The following is a 22,526-nucleotide window of genomic DNA, read 5'->3' as shown; positions in this document are numbered from 1 at the left end:
TGAAGCCAGTCACTCTCTGGCTAATCTACCCCACAAGGTTGTTGTGAGGATTAAATGTGGGAAACAAACTAGGCATGCTTTCTCAAACTCCTTTGTGGAAGGACTGGATATAAATAAGAGAGAATCCCCTAACTAGTATCACTTCCCAACATGAGAGCTATTTCTTAGGAGATGAAAACTTTTCACTGTCTAGTTGCATTACAGTTTGTGTGTTAATGCTGCTGGAGACCAAACCTTTGGTTTTCAGAGGATTGCTACTCCTTTGTCATCTCACCCGCACACCTTGAGACTAGCAATAAACCTATAGCTCAGTGTGGTTTCTACAAGCCTCCTTTCCTTTGTTCTGCCTTTCCTTCAGGTCAAGGAAGAGCTAGATGGGTAGCCTCTCTTGTTTTGCCCAAAGGATACATTTCTACTTAAAATTTCCGCCCGCTTGGTTTCTCAGTACAGTAGAGCTAAACTGGAAGCATAGAAAATGATGCTGCAGACAAGACCAGGTTAAAAATAGCTTAATATGCAACTTCATTTGTGAATGGTTCTTAAGCAGGGGTTGGCAAGGTTTTTGTGGCTTGGGCTGGTTCACGGTCCCACAGACACTGGAGTGGGCGGACACACGCATGCGCAAATGCTATTTTCGATACTCCTTCCGACACGGAGGAGGCGTGCACAACTTCCCATTGGCTGCAGGAGCTTCCTGCAACCAATGGGAAGCTGGCCAGCGTCGCAGAAGGTGGTCCCCTGTCTGCTCCACACCGGTTTAGCGCAGTGCACGGAAGCTGACCAAGTGGGCGGCGGGGGTCCCTGAGTGGATGGCAGGGGTCCATGGGCCAGTTAAATGACCCCTATGGGCCGCTTGTGGCCCATGGACCATAGGTTGCTGACCCCTGTTCTTAAGGGTACAAATGAAATCATAACCTATCTAGAAAATCAAATGTTGCAGTAAGACAGGGTTTCCCAAACTTGGGACTTAAAAAATCTGGTTAATTAAATGTTAACCTGTCTTTTAGGAAGTACCACTTCAGACTGCAGGTTGGTGCTCATGTGACTGAATTGCCCTTGGTTGAAAGAAACCCCCTTAATTTTTTTCCCCTCTATCACAAACGGTTTTGATTTTATAGCACTCCAAAGTTTCATGAAATCTGCGTTTCTGTCCCTCTTGAGATCCTCGGCCTTGTGTACATTTTATTTTATTTCCTCCAAGAAAGGGGGTTTCTTTCAACCATAAAGGAAGGGTGTACACCAAGTTTCATCAAAATTCAAGACAGTGGGTGGCATGACCGCGTTGAACTGACATGGAATGACCCTAGAGAGAAATGGACTGATGTGTTTTTAGGGTTATTACTGATGTGCAGAAGTTCTGTTCTGATCTGGGTTAAAGATTTGTCCTACAGAGTGAAAATAATATGATTTTAAAGTTTAAATGTAATTTGGGGTCCACACATTTTGTCTGGCATTGGTAGCGACATAATGTGTTGTCACCAGAACCCTGATCTTGTCCTTCAACATAATTTTTACTTGGAAGTTCCTGGGTGTGCTTGAACCACCAACCTTCTCGTTAAGTTGGAACTTTGCAGGAAATCCTAAAGTTCCTAGGAACACTCTTTGACCATATTGTATATGAGTTTGTGTTTTTGACTGGAGATGTTTTTGTTTTGTTCGGATGTCAAATCTTCTGGTGTTCAACAGATCCATGATTTAATAAAATTTCTAATTTCTCTTTTCTTTTGCAAGATTTGCTCAAAAACCAAGCATGTCACAGGAAACGGAAGACAGCATTGGTAAGTGTTCTTCTGATTATCCAAAATCAGTGTTTGCAATCCCTTCTGTCCCCAATCGTTCTAAATTTTCATTTTTTAAAGTTTACTTTTAGTCTTGCTTGTGACATTGGCACACTGGCACAAATGGCATTGGCACAGTGGTGAATTGAATAGTCAGATATTATGCACTGATTGCATATTATTTGACCACAGTCAAATATTGAGCTGGTTTACGCATAAGATTGCAGTCACTGTGCTTAGAATTCTAAAGTTAAATTTATAAAGTTAATTCCTGAAGTATATCTGATTATTTGACAGAATTTGATCAGTCCTTCACCAGGCAAATGCCTGACCCTACAAACAAGTACATAAAGAGCTCTGAGTTTGCTGTTAGTTTAAGATTTTGACCTGAATGAGTTTTAGACCTGGAAGACATTTTCTCCCTTGGTTTGAAAAATTTGCAAGTATGTGATCTTATGTACACTCAGCTTTTTCAAAAATTTCTGTGAAAAGCAGTTATGATGCCAGAAGCTTTTCTCAAAACAGCTTCTGGGTCACAATGACAGTTCTGCGGTTGAGAGGTTATAGGTCAGTGGTAGAATTCAAAAATGCTTTCCAGGCAGAAGGTCCCAAGTTGCATCCCCAACATCTCCATGTAAGGCTAGGAAAAGCTGCTGTTTGAAAACCTGGGGAGCTACTTTCATTCTGAGTAGATAGTACTGAGCTAAATGAACCAATGATTGTGGTGTACCAATGGAGAAGGAAAATGGTTTATTTGGGTTCAGAAGCACTTCTCTAATTTATTTGTGCATGGCATTATGCCATGTGTTGTGTGTGAAGGAAAGGATTAAACACGGAATTAAAAACAGTTTGTGCTATATGACTTTCCCAGGTCAAATTAACCTATGTAGGTGACTTTAATTGATGGCATGAAAAGGATTTGGCAAGTTTCAAAATTTGTGCAAAGCTGGCAGTAAGATGCTGTAAACTCTTTTCCATCTGATTTTTTTTTTTTTTTTTTTTGCCAAAATTCTTAACAATACATAATGTGCAGCAAAGGCAATTACTTTTGCAAGTGACCCACCTGCCTTTTGACATTTCTGGTGTTGCCTGATCTATTAGAGATAATTGTAAGAAACTATTTGTTTTGTGGATGATATAGACAATACATTCTGTCCTTTTAAAAAGACTCCCCCCAAATGATATGGCAAAGAGATTTTCTGACTTAGTTTTATTGTTGCAGCCTTTTAAAAAGTTTGTGACCCCAAATCTGCACAGTGGCCATTGATTTTTATTTTTATTTTTTGTAGTCCAAGACTTGGGAACCAGGAGGCACTGTTCTGTCATGCATTGTCCCAGTGCCCGTAAGGACAGGGATTAGTTATGGAAAGGCCAGCTTGGGACACAGCAGAAATCGGTCTCCAAGGCCCTAATGACTTGGTTGGCATAACTGCAGTTTCCTGTCTATGCTGGAGTCCGTGACTGAAATGTCTTCGTGTTGGTGCTCCTGATGACAGCAGAGCTACTATTATGTGCTGTAATTGTTCCTTTAATTGGATGTTTCACTAGTGTTACTGCCCCATTTCTTTTCCCTTGAGATTTGATGCAAGCTATGCTGTACTGCAGAATGCTCTTTGGATAATCTAAGTGATAATTGTTGTAAGGGTTCTATTCTTAGATGCAGTGCTTTTTTCTGGGGGGGACGCAGGGGTACGCATACCCCTAAACATTTTGTGAATCTAAGTTTGGCCTCATTGAGGGGCAGTATTTCAAGATGAGTAGGAAAATGAGAGAACCCCTAAACATTTTTTGAGAAAAAAGCCACTGCTCAGATGTATTTAATATTCCCCTCATAGTAATGTATGCCTTCATGGTGCAGTGATCAAATCTGCAAACTTTTCATGGCTGAGTTAATGCAGCTAAAGCCAAAATTCCTGCGACTTTTGAATCAGAGGGTTTAACACTGCCCCCCTTCCCCACAAACAGCCCAGCTTGGCAATGCTAGATTTCAGTTGCTAGGAGCAATTGATGCAGCATGTTGCTGTTTTATCTTCCCAAGTAACTATTTAAGATCTCTATAGCCTTGTACTCACAACATAGAGTGAACATGGGGAGTCTTGTGTGCCTGCATGGAGTCTGTGTACTTGCAGCTGTTCCAGCCTAGGGTTCTCCCTGTGTAATTAGGAATCCTGGAAGAGAATCTTGCATGCAGATAGTTGCATCTTTGTAGACTCTATGTGTACATTAAATTGAATGCATGTAGCTTGGGGGACGATGAGGCTACTTCCCTCCCACCAAGTATCCGTTACCTACTGCAAATAGGGCTCTGGGCAGAGGCCAGAGTGGCCATGAAGCAGAGCTTTGCAGTCCAGGTCTTTTGAGACCAGCTCTGTTGACTTCAGCACTTTCTCCCCCATCTTTTATTTACTTACATGTATTTCCCAACCAGGTGGCTGGACTGATTTCTGTCCTTTGCCATTTGTTTGTTTACTGCTTGCACAATAGGTGCTTAGCTATTTAGATTAGAAGACCTTGTGAGTCTTCTGAGTAGCATTGTTGTGCACCTTGTTGGCCACGAGGGGATCCCAAGCTGCTTTTTGAAGAAACTGTGAGGAAGAAGCAGTTTCTGCTTGGTTGCTGCAGCTAATCTGCTGCCTTATGGAGTAATATGGCTGATAATAAGATAAAATCTATTAGACTGAGCTTTTGTTTTGCCTTGTGTTCTCATGAAAAGATTAATTAAATTTTTTTTAGCTTGTGGATATTAAACCTTCCAGAGGAGGATACATAATAGTTGTCTGGGTTTTATGATGCAGTGAGGATTAATGTGAATCAACATAGCAATGCCTTTTTGGTGCAGGTCTCTATTAAACGCTTGCTGTGTCATTCTTGCTTTCCTAGAAAACTTTTTACTCTTACAGCAGCATTCTGAAGTCGTATGTTTTTATTTTCCCTTCCTTGCATAACTGAAAATGGGGCAAATTTTACAGAATGGATTTGATTTGAGGACACAGCACTAGAGGAAATGGTATATTTGTAAATCTTTTGCCGCTGTGTTCAAATGTCACATTAAGGCTTAGTTAATGGTTAGCTATGACTTAATGCAAATGAGCAGAGTTTTGATGCACAACAATCCCTGCTTCATTCCTCCTCTACTTTTAGTTGTGCCAGGAGCAGCAAGCCTTGACTTGTGTTGTCCAAAGTCAGGCTCATGATTTGGTTCTCTTTAAGCGACCATGGACCTGGTTTCACATGTAATTCTAAACCTAACCATTGCTTACCTCTGGGTGGTGCAGCAGCAGGAGCAGGACCAGGGAAGAGGTGAAGAGACTGCAATTTTCCCCATGGATATTACAGGCTTGCTAAGCCACACTTTGACTTCACGTTACATGTGAACCAGGCCTTTGAAATGCATTTAATGTTACTATGCAGCATTGTAATGGTATTGCACTGATGTGCTGGCAACACTAATTTCTATTTTGTTGATAAAGCCTCCAGGATTTTAGATGGGAGGCTTCTTGGGGACATGGACTATGCTTGTGTCAGTGTTTGTTTCAGTGTTTGCGCTGCTTCTCTCCTCTTCCTTAAACACATCCTCAAGGTGGGTTGAGCCCAGCTTGTCTGTTTCTATGCAGCACCAGCCTCACTATTCCTCCCAACTGAGCTCTGATCCTAGAAGCAAGCTCACCTGTGAGAAGAATAACATTGGGATGGTGGGAGTGGGGAGGTCAATAGGGAGGTGAGGTGAAAGTGAAAGGAATGTCTCCCAATATTCACGTCTTATTCTTAAGACCGGTCCCATATAAAAGGCAGGGCAGAGTTTAATGAGATCTTGTTAAGCCTCTGAATAGTAATGATGATGGCAAGGATATGGCATACACATTTTAAAAATGGAATAAAATAGATTTGCTGCCTTTTGCACAGAGTCTTCATATTTGGCAAAGGCCTTATCTGTGGCAGTTGTAAACAAAATTTACTGCTGACTATAATTCACCCTTATTATTTCAGTTCAAGATTTGCAGGCATGTTGGTCAGAATGTTGTTGTTCCTGTTGCACTTGCCTGTCTGACAAGCCTCAACTTGGCATTCATGCCCAATTTTTCTGGTTGCTCCAATTATATAAGTGCCTCATGTTATGTGTTGTGTAGTCAGGCTCTTCTGCTCTCGAGACACTAGATGGCAGGCTTCACTTTGAGCTTTCTACCTGTGTGGCAAAAAATACCTGCTTCTTGTTTGTAATGAGTTGTTTTTAGAATTCTAATGGAAGATTTTACCTTATGTACAGCTTCCAAGTGTTAAGCTAGGAATAGTCATTGTAGTGCCTTCCTAGTGTTGTTGGATTCCAACTCCCTTCATTTTTTACCATTGGCAATGCTGACAGGAGTTGATGGAAATGGGAGTCAGACATCATCTAGAAGGCACTATATCGGCTATCTCAGTGCAAAGGTATAACGTCAGCATTCATTCATGAGAACTTTTTTGTTTACAGTTGTTTGTTAAAATATTTTTTCCACATCCTTTCAATTTGTGGCTCCATGAAGCAACTATGAAAATACTGATTGTTTTAGTACATTGTTTTAAAGCATCATGGCTAAAATACAAGGCACATCTCAGCAACAACAAAATAGACAACAGAATTATAGCAATGTCAGGCATTCAGCAATTAACTCTAAAAGGCAGGGAAACCCCTCCATGTAATAGCTGTAGACTAATGAAGATGGAATGAGATGGACCTGCTTTGGAAGGAAGCTCCAGTTTTCATGCCAGTGTTGAAAAGACTCTGACCAGCATGATAATCTATGATATGGGTGGTGGTGGGGTCACAAAGTGCAGGGCCTCTCAGAAGGATCTTCAGTGTATGGACAAGCTGATACGGGATAAATTTTGTTATAAAAGTTGGGTTGATGGGTGGAATATAAATTTAGTGAGTAAAAAAAAACCTTATAGGAGTCATAGCCCAACAACATCTAAAGGGCTGCAGCTTCTCTACCCATGAGGCAGAGCAGGGCTGAGGAACCTATATGGCCCTCCCAGTGTTGTTGGACCCCAAACTCTCATGAGCCCCAGCCAGCATAGCCACTGGTCCAGGATGATGGGAACTGTAGTCTAACAACACCTGAAAGGCCACTGGTTCCCTATCCCTGGTGTAAAGGGCTTCCATGGGCTTTTTACTGAAATTACATGTGAAATTGCTCTGTGTTCCATTCTTTATGAAACAATAGAAATTTGACACTTGACGAGGTGGTTTGGTGTTGTCTTAAACTTAAGTGTAGCTCTGCTTCAAATTTAATGTTTTAGTGAGCTGGGTGGGGGGACCTAAGTAATTTTTCTTCCTTATATCTATCCTTGTAATTGGCATAAAAAACACTGACTCTTAGCAAATTGCTGAAACACTGTAAGTGAGGTGCAACATCTCTCTCAAAAGGGCATCAGGCCAGTGGGAGTCAACTGTGCATTTCAGCAGTTTCGAATGGTGCTGTGTGGGAAGCTATTTCCGTTACCTCCAAATTTATTTCATGTTCGTTTACTGTTCTCGTGTGTGTAGCAATATCAACACCCTATTTTATGTGGGCGGTGGTGGTTCACGTATAAGGACTAAACTCACAGTGGCCCTTCCTTTGGTCTCATTCTTCAGTTATTTGTCTTCTGGGACTGTTGTTGCAGCAGAGGCACAGTAAGGGGCTTGTGTACTTCTGGCAAGTGTCTCGTAGCTCACCATGTTCACAGAAAGGCACTTCTAGTGGGCTGAGCACATGTCTTCACCTTGATAACCTGGCATTATTCATTTATTTTAAATTTATATGTTCTAGGTGACAAGCAAAATTTAAACTTGTATAAAACAATTTAACAATGCAGTTCAAAATAAGAATACAGTGGTACCTCAGGTTACAGACACTTCAGGTTACAGACTCCGCTAACCCAGAAATAGTACCTCGGGTTAAGAACTTTGCTTCAGAATGAGAACATTGCACAGTGGTGGCAGCGGGAGGCCCCATTAGCTAAAGTGGTACTTCAGGTTAAGAACAGTTTCAGGTTAAGAACGGACCTCCAGAATGAATTAAGTTCTTAACCCGAGGTACCACTGCACATAGAAGAATCGTCTGTTATAAATCTGAGATGATCAGATCTCTCCCTCTGCTGTTTGCAATGGGTGCTGTATGCAGGGGCATATGAAGAGGGGGTGGGAGGGTGGCTCACCCCAGGTGCCACCCGGGGGGGGGGTAACAAGATGGCCCGCTGCATCCCTGTGGCGCCCGTACATGCCCCGCCCTGGGTGCTGACAGTGGCGGAGGTTCATGCTCCGGCACTGGGGAGCGGAGAGCAGGCGGGGATGGGGATGGCGCGTGTCCCGGGGGTGTGGCACACCACCCACAGGGGCGTGACAACATCCTGGGGGCGTGGTGCCCAGCATGGGCGGGGGGGGGGCAGTCTCAATGGCACCCCACCAGGATCACGCTACCGGTGCGGTGTGCTCCCCACACACTCCTCTTCCTCTGCCAGTGGGTGCCGGAGAGGCTTCCTTAGCCCCTGGCTATATGGCTCCAGTGGAGGTGGCAACGGAGGGCAGCCATTCGCTCCCCCCTTCCTACTCTTTTTGCCATGCAGGTTTAACCCCTGTATTGGACAACTGCATATTCCTGCATTGCAAGGGAGCTGGGCTAGATGATCTTCAGGGTGTCCCAACTCTACAATTCTGTGAATCTTGGAATAGAGTGTTAACCTCTATCTTGGGAGAGTAATTTTTGGGAGGCTTTCTTTTTCTTTTTAAATACATCTGCTGAAAGTCTTAAACAAACCTTTAAAATGGCCTGCACCTTTGATGTAAGTGAAGCCTTCCCCTCTGACACTTGTTTTCCCATTCACTGTTTGAAGCCTAGGAATTTGCTCCAATGCTTGCTATCAGATGCTACATCAGAACATCTACATAAAATAAAAAAATAAGGATGATCATACTTAAGGACGACTCTCTTCTTCAGTTCTACAGATACATGACATTTGGTGCTCAATGTTATCTGCAGGTTCTTAATTCAGTTTTGGGCATTGGGCCTCCAAAGTTGCGGGCAGCCTTTCTCCATGGTGAAGAGTCCCTGTGCTCTGCAAACACACCTGTATCCATGCACCCTGACATGGCACTCTAGTCATGTTCCTTTCCCTATAGTTTGTCCCTGCTGATAGCTTGTTTGGACCTCTCCTACTGCTACAGCAAAAACCTGTTGCTGAAATTCAGACTAAAGCTTTCAAGGTGAGGAAATTTGTTCAAAATGGCTATTGATTTGAGTACAGGGCTTTTTTCTTTTTCTCCACCAAAAAGGAGTGTTTTTCTGTTTTGAAATAAGTTTGGGATTATTTCTCTATCTGGAAATTTGCTCACCCAGCACTAGCTGAAATTGGAAGCAAGCTGTACTGTACTAGTGCAAAACAGCAGTGTGCTAGTGTATTCTCTGAACCAAAAAGGCTCTCCCTGCATTAACTCGTAGCTTTGTATGGATGGATGATGAGCTAATTTTCACTGACATTTAAACATTTCTTCCTCTGTCTCTTTGCTGTTCCTTCCAGTAAGATGACATGGTTCTCCATCAGTTACCATGGAAGTTCAGAAGCTTATCCACCAAGCTATTACTGTTGCCATATATGCGATCTTAGACCAGGCTTCCTCAACCTCGGCCCTCCAGATGTTTTGAGACTACAGTTCCCATCATCCCTGACCACTGGTCCTGCTAGCTAGGGATCATGGGAGTTGTAGGCCAAAAACATCTGGAGGACCGAGGTTGACGAAGCCCAACTTAGACTCTCTTCTTACTTGCCACATTTGAAGTATGGATACACTTGGTGACTGAATCAATATTCATTTGATTATATTTGTAAACCTGGATATGGTGACTGATGGTAGCTGGTCCCACAAATGTTGCTAAGACTTGATTCATGCAGGCAACCCAGTAGTTCAGGGACCATTTGAAAAAGCAGCTGCAGTGAGGCTGCTCCACAGGGCAGCATGCTTGTGCAAGTTACCCCAGGTAATATCTGGGTGGATAAAAATCAATGATTTAAAATAATAATAATAATAATAATAATAATAATAATAATAATAATAATAAAAATCAGATTTTTAAAAATTTAAATCAGATTTTTTAAAAATTTAAATTGGATTTTTAAAATAAAATGCTTTTGGAGGAAAAATCTTTCTAAAGATAGTTTTCTGTTTAAGTTACATTATACGTAGTCCAAAGGCTATTCATCAGGAAATAAGGATTTGTTTTAAGTTTTTCATGTGTGCTAAAACTCAGTCTTAAGGTTTTTTTAAAAAAACCACACCATTTAACCACATCAGTTAACAAACATGGATACATATGCTATTATGTTATTGTTTTAGTTAAATAAATTGTTTAAATTGTTATTAAGGAAATGATTGTTTTTCTCCTTCCAACAAAGTACAGCAGAAAACGTGTCCAAATATAAACAGTTAACTTATTAAACCTCACAATAATTTCATAATTATCTGTATGCATTTCTAATAGTATAACCAAATCAGTAATTTTTGATATAACTGCAAAAACCTGGATGTTAATCAATCCATCCATTGTATGTAAGCTACAGTATAAGGCAACTTCCTGTGTTTTTTGCCCCGTGCGACAGATGGGGGTGAACTAGGGTGCTGAAAGATAGTAGCTTGCACAAGACTGCCTTGGGTGAGATCAAGCTTCAATTTTTAGCCTTCTGCGCAGCATACTGATGCCTGACAGCTTGAAATGCCCCCAATTGCTCTTGCTTCCAAACTCAATTGCTTCTCTCTTTCTAGCAACTTTTTGTGGGACTCCATACCTGCTATGTGTTTGCCTATGATTTCTAGTTCTTACATTTAAAATTTTGGTAGGGGAGCTTGTGAAGATAAAAATGAAAACCCCTCCCAAATACCAGCTTCATACATTCAGTGTGTGTTTGTGTGCGTAAATAATAGTCTGATCACTACAGGATTCAGAGGTTAACTGCTTAATCACTTCAACCACAGGCTGTCTATACTTGCAAGCTGGAGCAAAGTCTAGAAAGCCCACACAAAGAGGGTTTGCTAACCTCTTGAAAGCAAATGTGTGCATCTTGTTCTTGTAGAATTGAAAGTGGGGGGGGGGGAGTTGTGTCTAGAGAAAAGCCAAGTATCTCAGGAAGTGTAAAAGATCATATATGGAGAAGGATAACGTTTTTGCAGCTGTTTCTTTCATAATGCCGGAGTGCTGCACCTACCTGTTTTTCAGTCCCTGTTATCACCACTTGCCAGTTTCCACCCCCCTCCCATCCCGCCCTGCAGAATGGCCTTTCCATTGTAAGCAGCTGTTATTTCATTGTGTCGGTAGGGCTGGACCCGCATTATGCAGGATCTTTGTTGTCCTCCCCCGCATTGCCAGCATGCTTGACTGATCCTCATTAAATTGGGTTAGGCATCAGATTTCTGTATTTGGCTCTGGGGTTAATTTAAGTAAGCAAAACACTTTTGTCTTGTTTTACCGGGGTGACCAGGAAATCTCTTTCAAGTTGCATAGAATTTTTTTTTGTTTGTTTTTAAAGTACAGAGGAAGAATTTGTAAATGTGACTGCACAGGACACAGCCACTTTGACATTGGGGCTGAGATTGTGCCCCTGTCCCAAGGAATGTTTGTGTGCAGGGGCGCCGACTTATAAAAAATATTGGGGGGGCCCATACTGGGGTCCTGCCCCAGGAAGTTTTCTAAATTTTAGATGAAAATTAGTGAGTTTTAAAGTTTTTTAAAAGTATTTTAGAGTCATATGATCAACATTAGAACCCCGAAAACTCGACTCTCTATAACTCCAAACTCCGGGAAACTCAACAAGCCTGAAACACTTTTTGGCTTTGAAAAAAGAAACAAAACATAAACACGCACGGTATTTTCGTAAAAAGCTAATTTAATTTACAGTAACAATTATGCTTATAGACTATTACAGAGCAGTGAATATATAGCTCTGAAAAGATTGAAATGATATTTAAATAAATCCTAAACTATCATTAAAAGAATAAAACATAAAATATTGCTGTCGCACAGTAATAGCACTTTGATTAATAAGTGAAATAGCTAATTTAAGCTTACTTTGAATAAGGCTGAGGGTTCATTAAATAAAAATAATATCTCAAAGTTAATGCTTTAATACAGTTAATAAAGTTAATACAGTACGCCTAATACTGTATGTAAATACTGTAATACTGTATTTAAATAACGGGCTTTAATTGGGTCTTACACCCTAAAAATATTTAAGTATTTGAAAATAACAATTACAGTACTATAGTAATATAGAAATACAGTACTAAACTAGTACTAATATTTCGAAACTGAAAATTTAACATTCTGCATGTATTTAATTCTCTATTTTATAAAGATTTTTAATATCTGACAGTGAGTTTGGAGTAGCCCAATGCAAAAATCCTGAGGATCCATGTGGATCCATGCTTTGTAACCACGTTTTTGCACCACTGTGACCCTAGGCAACAGTGGGTGCGTGATTTTTTTGGTGCAAGATGTAGCCATGGACATGCTATGTGATCTGATGGTGAATTTGGGGTGACCCAATGCAAAGATCCTGAGGATCCATGTGGATCCGTGCTTTGTAACCACGTTTTTGCACCACTGTGACCCTAGGCAACAGTGGTGCGTGATTTTTTTGGTGGAAGATGTAGCCATGGACATGCTATGTGATCTGATGATGAATTTGGGGTAACCCAATGCAAAAATCCTGAGGATCCATGTGGATCCGTGCTTTGTAACCACGTTTTTGCACCACTGTGCAAAAGTGGCAACAGTGGGTGCGTGATTTTTTTGGTGCAAGATGTAGCCATGGACATGCTATGTGATCTGATGGTGAATTTGGGGTGACCCAATGCAAAAATCCTGAGGATCCATGTGGATCCGTGCTTTGTAACCACGTTTTTGCACCACTGTGACCCTAGGCAACAGTGGGTGCGTGATTTTTTTGGTGCAAGATGTAGCCATGGACATGCTATGTTATCTGATGGTGAATTTGGGGTGACCCAGTGCAAAGATCCTGTGGATCCATGCTTTGTAACCACGTTTTTGCACCATTGCAGCTCCAGGCAACAGTGGGTGCGTGATTTTTTTGGTACAGACTGTAGCCATGGACATGTAATGTGATCTGATGGTGAATTTGGGGTGACCCAATGCAAAAATCCTGAGGATCCATGTGGATCCGTGCTTTGTCACCACGTTTTAAATGGGGAGGGAAGGAAAAACACAGAAGGGACAAGAAGCACAAGAGGAGTGTGCGGAGAAGCAGCTGGCTAAGAATGCAGGGAAGGAGTTTAACGGGGTGGGGGGGAGGAAAGGAAGGCAAAAGTCCCGGTCCCCCCAAGCCAGCCCTCTCTCTCTCTCTCTCTCCCACCTGCGAGTCCCTAGAGCACGGAGAGGAGGAGGTGGTGGGCTGGAGCCGGCACGCAGTGTGACTAGGAAAGAATTAGAAGGAAGGACTCGATCCTTTCCTTAACCCTCTGCTTGCCAAGAGGGCAGGGAATTTCCTGCTCTTTGTTGAGTTTGAGCAAACGCAGCAACAGAAGCGGGTGGGCAGTAAGACCCTGAGGCAGAATGCAGGAAAGCAGCAGCTTCCGCCTTCCCTCCGCCCGACCGCCCGATCTGATTTTTGCCTGATTTTTGCCTATTTTTGCCCCTGCGCTCCGGAGTCAGCTCCAGGGACCACACATTCGCTCAATAACACGCACAGACATTTCCCCTTACTTTTTAGGAGAAAAAATCTGCGTGTTATAGAGCGAAATTTACGGTAATAATTTTTTTTTAATTATTGGGGGGGCTGAGCCCCCCCAAACGAATTTTTGAGGGGGCTCGGACCCCCTCAGGCCCCATGGAGTCGGCGCCTATGTTTGTGTGGCCCCTATGCTGTTTGCCTGTGACTGGACCACTAAGGCTATCTTATTTCATCTGGCCTTTGGATTGGACTGATTTGTCACCTGGTACACTCTCTCTCTCTCTCTCTCTCTCTCTCTCTCTCTCTCTCTCTCTCTCAATGATGGAGTAGTTTTGCTGCCTGTTTATTTTCATTCTGTCTTATGAAAAGCAGCTACAAAGTTCAGGTCTTTTTAGCTTAGGGGAAAATCAAGTCAGGGGTGTGGAGGGGGGGAAGACACATGATACAGGTGGATAAAATTATGCATGGTCTGGAGAAAGTGGAAAGGGAAATGCTTCTCTCTCTCTTTCATACATCCATTGAAGCAGAATAGTAGGAAAATTCAAAACAAACAGAACTATGTGCTTCACACAGTGTGTAGTTAAACTGGAATTTGCTACCACAAGATGTAGATATGGCCGCCGGTTTGGAGTGCTTTAAAAGGGGATTAGACAAATTCATGGAGAATAAGGTTCTAGTCGAGCTTGGCAATTGGCATGGGGAAGTAGCTTGGGATGCTAAGCAAGCAGCCAGATCATCTCTGAGATGGCACAACTTAGTGATGTTCATATTGGGCAGATGTGTTGTTGGGCTTGTAGTAACCTGAATCACAAGGCTGTTAAACTGGAAGGGTTTCTTCTGCGCTGATCCTGTCTTTGGGGAACTATTTATTCATAAATCATTTCAAAAGGTATATTGGTGCAATGTACAAGGAGGCCAAACCTGTAATTATGGTTAGATTCATGCAATTAGGAAAGCCTAGCAAAAAGCAGCTTGTGTGTATCTGTGACAAATAAGTGAACTACTGTGGAAGTCGAGAAAGTTTTAGTGATTACAGAACGAAATGTGAAGAGCATTTTTGCTCCCGAATTTATCTCTTCAAAATGAAAGAGTTTAACCAGTTTCTTGTTTGAAAGTTCCTTTCAATTACTTACCAGTGGTGGCCAAAGTCTTTCCGAAGTGATCAGCTGCTGAGCTTGCATATGCTGAACTTGCTTCGCATTTTAATAAGCTTGTAGTCCAGTTAGAAAGTAAAATAGGGCAGGTGCCTGTAAATATTGGTTGCTTCCCAAAAGCTAAATCAAAGAGCTTTTATTTGGTGTTATATAGCTAAGCCAAAAGAGCAAACACTGCTAGTAGTAGGAATATGGAAAGCTGCCTCAGACTGTGTCAGACCCTTGGTCCATCTCAGCTCAGTGTTGTCTATACTGACTGGCAGCAGCTCTCCAGGGTTTCCGACATAGGACATTCCCAGCTCTAGTGGGGATTGAAACTGGGACCTTCTGCATGCACAGCAGATGCCCTTCCTCTAAGCTATGCTCTTTGTTTATTATTCTCATATTCAAAAGCTTCTTGGACCCAATCGTGAAAACATTGAATTGGAGTCATATTGGTACAGGAAGCTCCCCATTTGCTCGGGGGTTGTGTTCTGGGTCATTTGCATGTCAGCGGTCATACGTCAGCCTGCCCTGCACTTGCCGGTGTGGGTACGTCAATACGGACGTGTGCAAAATGGTCACTGCCTGCATAAGTAATAGAAGAAAAACCTGGTGCCAGGTATATTGGAGACTCCTAGGAAACTATGGTTTGCAAAGAGGGACAGTTTTGTGAATGCATGATCACTCCTTTCTCATCTTTTCCTCCGAGGAATGTTTTCATTGCATTCCTTACGTTAGGAATTCTTTCAGTTGTGTGCAGACTGATGCAAACTATGGTTAATATGCTTCCCTCCAAAAACATGCTGTTTTGTCTGGTTGCCTTTTGCCTTTTGCCTTTTGATGCTCCTGGATAGCTCTGTCACCTGGTTTCTGCATCACTGCCCTTTCCCGTCTATGTTTCTGTGGTTTTTGGCTCAATTTTCAGATCTTCAGAAAGTTCCACATATGCCTGAACTTACTTGTTTGAGGTTGGATTAGTTCCCTGTTTTGAAGACTTTGGCTTGTTTAATTATTATTATTATTTTTTGCACATTGCTTGCCATCCACCATTTTATTCCTTGGCTTAGTGAAGTTAGCTACATCTGCCTATACAAGCCTTTCCCCAACTTGATGCCCACCCTCTGACGTTGATCTGTGACTCCCATCTTGGGCTGATGGGAGTTGTAGTGCAAAACATCTGGAGCAAACCAAGTTAGGGAAAGTTAGTCTGTGCTGTGCATTCTGCCTCCCAGATGTGTTTCCAAAAACAAAAACTTTGTATTCTCTACTTTCATTAAAGTCTTGTGGGTATGATTTTGTTTGGCATATATTACCCCTCCAGCAGATTTGGGGAAGTCTTTCTATTTCCTGTTTAGTTATGGGCTCACAGCTGCCAAACGAATTTTTAAAAGAATAATATCCCTCAAAACCAGATATCTGGAGGAAGGTACTGTTGAAAAAGTGCCTAAAAGTGAAATAAGAAGGTGGGGCAGGGAGAAGTAACACCCTTGATTTGGGGGTAGCAGGGGGAGAGGAAGAAAATCATAAACAGAGTTGGATTTAAAAGCCATCCATGAAATTGTCAAATCAGATTGCAAATCAAGTTGAAATAGTTGGGACATTAAAATTGACTGATTTGATTTTAATCATTAATGTATCTTGCAAACTGTGACTGACCATATTTCATGTTTAGACCTAGCAGTTCTGTTGGGTTTATTCTATTTTTTTCTTAATGAAGCAGAGTGCATGAATTCAGCCAACCAATCTGAATACTTATTGGCACAACCTTATTCTATCTGTGTTTGACTGTCACTTCCTGGCATTGAAAGATGAAAGCTGTCAAGCTTGTTTAAGGACTGTGAAATTTAGACACCTGTGTGTCCTTCAGAGCTCTCTAGTAATTGGAATAATATGAACAGTGTGTCTGAGTGAACCCAAAGTGAATTTGGCTCCCTTTCATGCTGAATTTCTGGTTGCAGTTGAGCCATTCTGATGGAATTTTGGATTTATTGGACTATGGAAGCTGTTGGTAGAGATTGGAGTTTTGAATTCGTTCGGTAAGCTTGTGGTAGTTAGTGGTCATGGTTCTAACATTGCAGTCTTTAATATTTTAAGGGGTGTGATACCAATGAAGTCAGTGTCTCCAAATCAGCATCTTCTTTCATAATGCAAATGGGTCTTGAACTTGTTTGTTTTTTAGAAGTCATTTTTTCTTTATTGCATTACTGTAATTTGGAATGTTTTCTTTGCCAAGTTCGATGGGGAAATATTAAATACTGCCTTTGGGGGGATACCTAAAAGCTCCCTTTTGCTAAATTAAGAAGTTGTCATTTTCTTTTCCTTTGGGATTTGTCAAAAAACAAAATGAAAAATGCTCTTGAGCTTTTGCAATGTGGTTGTATTAATTGTTACCAATTGCATAAAAAGTGTGCGCATACACATACAAACACACATATATATACGGTGGCAGCCTTATTTTCTCAAGGGTTAGGGGGAATGCAAATACTGTTAAGTGGAAATTTGTTCAGTTGTAGTATATTATGTGGGGAAATGAGTGCAAGTGCTATATTCTCATTTTCCATTTTCCATACTATTTAAGAAGTTGGGGTGGCCAAATGCTGCTGGACTACAGCGTCCATCATCCCTCACCTGTTGGCCATGCTGCAGGCAGGGGCTGATGGGAGTTGGAGCCCAACAGTATTTGGAGATGCCACACTAGCTGGCCCTTCTTTTGAGATTTAAGGTGTGGGCACCCAAATCTTGAACATGAGAAAGCAGGCCTTCAGTTGTCAGGGATGGAGAACCTGTGGTCATCCAGATGTTCTTGGGCTGCAACCCGCATCTATCCCAACCAGCATGGCCAATGGTCAGGGTTAATAGAAGCTGTAGTTCTGCAACATCCGAAGGTCCACAGGTGTCACAGGCTTGGTCTAGCAAAATATGAAAGCCAAGAGGAAAATCCAACAAGCAGGTTAAAAGCCCTTCAAAGTGGGCACTTGGAAAGGGGGAGGGTGGGAGGGGAGAACCTGATGAAACAGAGCAAAACTATTTAAGAATGTTCAGAATGCTATTTGTTTCCACCTCTCCCCGCCTTGAGCTCCCTCCAGGAATGTTTATAAATCCAGTAGTGATGCATTCATCGGACACTAAGAATCTTTTTAAAAAATCTTTCCTCAATTTGGATCTTCTATCTAATCTGTGGGGTCCCTGTTGCCGAGATAGTTGTAAAGCAATTGCTCCATCATTGTTGATCCTGAACTGACAGTTCAGGACTGGCAAAAGGATCCTCCCATGTTAACATCTGATGTATTTGATTGTTTGAGTCACTGAAAATGTTTGTGTTGCAATAGTGAAGGCAAAGAATGTTAGTCATTCCTTATTGTAGTATCCTGTGGGCCTCCAGATGGCTCCAGGGGGCCTCAAAGCAACTTCTAAACTTCAAGCTTCAAGTGCAATTAAGTGTTGAATTCCTTTTTGTGACATTAATGGGAGGATTTTGAAGGGAATGGAGGGATTGGTACTGCTTCACATTTTCTCTTTTTTCAAATGCGGGTTAAACTTTGCCAGTCAGGGCCGACAGATCCTGTCTTTAAGCACAACTAGGTAGCTTGCTAGTATTGGGTGCCAAGTGTGAGCAACCACTTGGGGCCATGACCAAGGGCTCACTGAGGATGTGAGGGGAACATGTACAACCTCAGCAGGCTATGGATATGTGTAGGAGTTTGATCCTGTGGGTCCCAGGGATTAGCCAAAATACCTAGAACCGCAGTACTGGATTCCTGAACACACGGGTGGGTGGTGAAGGGCAAAGCACATATGTTCCATACAAGTATCCTTCTCTAGAGGCTGCTGGAAAGACTTTCCAAAATCCCACATCAGGGATTCTTTAGGCAGGGTCTTTCCAGCCATCCTTGGGATGGATGAATTTAAAATGGGAAATAATCATGCTTTGCTCATCCCTGTCAATCTGTAGGTCTAAGATTATCTAGATTATTCAGATGTTTATTATTCAGATTATTCAGTTGTGGTGGATGGAATAGCAGAACTTTCTTCCTTGTGCTTTTTTGAAATAAAACATCCAAGCAAGCCTCCCACAAAACAACCCAGAAGACGCCCCCCTCCAGAACCAATACAAAGCTATTTTTTAATTTACAAAATTACAAATCAGAGAACTTTTTGCAACTTTCTGTAGGTACTACTTTTGCAATTAAGGCTCTCTAATTTTTATTGAACTCTGTTGAAAGGGTTGGTTGCAGTTTCTTTTTCTTAGAAGGTATGAGGTACTAACATTATTTTTTCTTCAATATGTAAATGTTATAACTTTTCCTATTTATAGGGACAGCCCCAATTTTTCTAGTATCTCTCTCTCTTTTATTTTATAGCACCATTTTTTCTTTTTGGAAAGAATTTGAAGATGCCCTTCAAAAATATTGCCAGAGTTGATATCTGTCCACTTGAGTTCTTCAGTATTTAATTTTCTCCTAGGTCTCATGTTAAATATGAGTGCATACCCCTCTGTATTTCTCAGTTGAAAATAGGGACAACATATTCTACATCAGGAAGCTTCTCCCATGTTTGATCTCCTGCACACATAGATGTCATATACACATCAACATCGGTCACCTTGAGCCAGTTTCAACCTCTCAGCCTTACTATATTGCAGTGTTGTTGTAAAAAAAAAGAGTGTGAGGGAAGGGATTGTGTATAGCATCTTCAACAGATACAGTGGTACCTCGGGTTACATACACTTCAGGTTACATACGCTTCAGGTTACAGACTCCGCTAACCCAGAAATATTACCTCGGGTTAAGAACTTTGCTTCAGGATGAGAACAGAAATTATGTTCCAGCGGCGCAGCGGCAGCAGGAGGCCCCATTAGCTAAAGTGGGGCTTTAGGTTAAGAACAGTTTCAGGTTAAGAACAGACCTCCGGAACGAATTAAGTACTGAACCCGAGGTACGACTGTAAATGGAATTGTAGCTCTAAGCTGCCTTGAGGTCCCTGTCAGGGGAAAAGCTGGGATATAACAACAACAACAACATCAACAAGAAGTGAAGATGCCTGGGCACCAGGATGGCACCTGACATCACCACCTCGGGATCATTGGATCTGGACTGCTTTCGTAAACTAATACCCCATCTGTAGGGTATATCTATCAGTTATATAATATCTGTACAATCAGAATGAATTTCCGGAACTAAATCACTTTTTCTGTGCAGCCTGAGCAAGAGCAGTCACCATTAAGAAAAAGAAGTCAAAATAGGCCAATATATATGTGGACTATCTCTGGATCAAGTGACTTTCCTTCTTCAGTTCTCAAAGTTATTAACCTAGCCCAAGGTTGTCATCTCGAACTAGCCAGATGTTTAACTGGAAATCAATCACAGTCATTCCATCATTTGAAAAATAAGATTTAGAGCCATCTTGCCCAAAAATGGCAACTATACATTCTGTTGTGGCAAATGCAACCTAGGCCATTTGGAGCCTAGCTTATATATCTTGAGTTTCTAACACTGGCTAGTCACATAAGAGTTTTGAGATACAACAGGGAAATAAGATCCTTCAGCAATGGTGGGTTCAGACAGTAAAAACTGTTTTTTAAAGTCTCCCTGTGAAATGTTGGAAGGCATATGTTTTTTGTGTTTTTCAAGGCTCTAATTTCCATAAGTGGTGGCAGCTTGGTGGTGTTTGCCTTCGCTTATCGTGCATGGCTTGGTATGTGTGAGTAATGTGGTCTTGTTTATTCTATAGGTATATCTTGATATGCACATTGTGAACTGGGGTATGAGAGGTCCCTGAGTTAGTGCTGCCACTGGACTTTGGCCATTGAATGTGTGCTGTAAAGATGGATATCTCAGTTAGACCCGGAGACCCTTAGAAGTAATTAATGCTTAATACAAACTTCCTTAAACCTTAAGATGCTTGCTTCTAGGAAAGTTGCTTTGTATACAGATTCCCGCCTAGTGAGACCAATGACTATAAATAGCTTGTCTTATTGACGGGTGGTTCAGAATAGTTGCAGATCAGCTATTGTGGCATTTATTTGGTACTGACTGTATGAATGACTTAACATTTCCTGTTACTGAGTAAAGGAGGTATTTTTAACCCACTTCCAAGTGGGATTTCAGGCCTAGAAGCAGAAGTGAGGATCCACAAAGGGCTGCTGGAGTATGGATCTGTAAACTGCCCCTATACCAGGGGTCAGCAACCTTTTTCAGTCATGGGTCGGTCTCATAGCTGTCAACTTACAGATTTGAAAATAAGGAACCAGCAGCCTTGAAAATAAGGGACCAGCAGCCAAAATAAAGGACCTGCAGCCTCACCTGTTCCAGGCACTCCAGTCTTCCTGTCCTCCTGCAGTCTGGTCAAACTCATGCTGGTAGCTTTGAGAACACTGTCCAACCAACTTTGTAACCAGAGGTTCAACTGAATAGAATCTGAATCACATGCACCACAAAGCCTATGCAGCCTCAACTTAAGATGGCTCCCCGGCCTGGCTTTGCACTGCAAAGTTTGCAGCAGCACGTGCAACAAAATGGCGTCCAGCATTCAAAAAACCCCTCAACTTGCATTAACTAGCCACACACAAGGCATGCAGGCTCCACCCCCCAGTTGTTCTTAGACTTCTTATTGGGTGAGCAACACAGCCAAGCAACACAGTTGGAGCCTCCCTCCTCCCTGGCCAGCAGGGAGGGAGGGAGAGGAGCTGCTTCCTTGAAATTTAAGGGACATCATTTAAGGGACATCATTTAAGGGACATCCATCAATAAGAGACAGCAGTGGGACATGGCGCTGGAATAAGGGACTGTCCCTTCCAATAAGGGACACTTGACAGCTATGGTCGGTCTACCGTCCCTCAGACCATGTGGTGGGCTGGACTATATTTTGAAAGGAAAAAAAAAAGAACGAATTCCTATGCCCCACAAATAACCCAGAGATGCATTTTAAATAAAAGCATACATTCTCTTCATGTAAAAACACTAGGCAGGTCCCACAAATAACCCAGAGATGCATTTTAAATACCGTATTTTTCGCTTCATAAGACACACTTTTTTCCTTCCTTACCTCCTCTGAGGCTCGCTTTAAAGCAGCAAAGCGGACAGGAGCTGCCCGCTTTGCTGCTTTAAATAGTTTAGTACAACATTTGATTCAGAATAATTTTTTTCGTGTTTTCCTCCTCTAAAAACTAGGTGCGTCTTATGATCAGGTGCATCTTATGGAGCAAAAAATATGGTAAAAGGACACATTCTACTCATGTAAAAACACGCTGATTCCCAGACCGTCCACGGTCCAGATCGAGAAGGCGATTGGGCCACATCTGGCCCCCGGGCCTTAGGTTGCCTACCCCTGCCCTACACCATGGGTGTGTGGGGGTGAGAGAGAGAGAGAGCGCACCAGTCTCAAGAGAGACTCTCCTGACAACTTTTTTGAGGTAATTTTGGTATCAGATGAAGACTCCCCCCCACAAGGCTTATTTAAAAAATCTGATTGCTATCCCACTGATTTTCAATTTGGATTTAGATGTCCCTGTGCTGCAAATGTTTCTGCAGCAATTATTTTTATTATATTTTTAATATTGTTTGTTATATTTTTATATCTTTGTGAGCCTTCTAGAGAACTATGCTATTGGGCAGAAATGTAGATTAAGTGTATTAATCACATATAGGGAAGGAGTTTGTCTCCTAAGAGATGGAAGCACAACTGTGTTCACTATAGCCTCTGGATAGTGTTCAAGGGCAGCCCAGTGACACAATAATGAAGTATTCCCAATATGCTCAAGAAAAGAAGGTTCTTTTTTTTTTAATGAAGTAATTTATCTTGATGATGACTTAAAGGTGAAACCCATCCTTTCCCTCCAGCTTTTGACAAGTAGCAACATTTTTCTTAACCTCATAACACCTTTTTTAAAAGGGAGATCTTAGTTCCTCATTTATTA

General features: G+C 41.9%; 1 protein-coding gene across 1 annotated transcript in view; it reads left to right on the top strand.

Annotated features, from left to right (window-relative positions):
* The window catches only part of PHACTR4 (phosphatase and actin regulator 4), an 89,856-nt gene that overhangs the window by 21,692 nt on the left and 45,638 nt on the right, over positions 1–22,526 (top strand). Inside the window, exon 2 of the mRNA XM_081868938.1 lies at positions 1,732–1,778. Within this exon, the coding sequence (XP_081725064.1) occupies positions 1,751–1,778 (28 nt within the window). The 5' untranslated portion in view covers positions 1,732–1,750. The remainder of the gene's footprint in view (positions 1–1,731; positions 1,779–22,526) is intronic.

The sequence above is a fragment of the Podarcis erhardii genome, assembly GCF_964252035.2.
Source record: "Podarcis erhardii genome assembly, chromosome: 7".
Lineage (NCBI taxonomy): Eukaryota > Metazoa > Chordata > Lepidosauria > Squamata > Lacertidae > Podarcis > Podarcis erhardii.
This window is presented reverse-complemented; position numbering and strand designations above follow the sequence as displayed.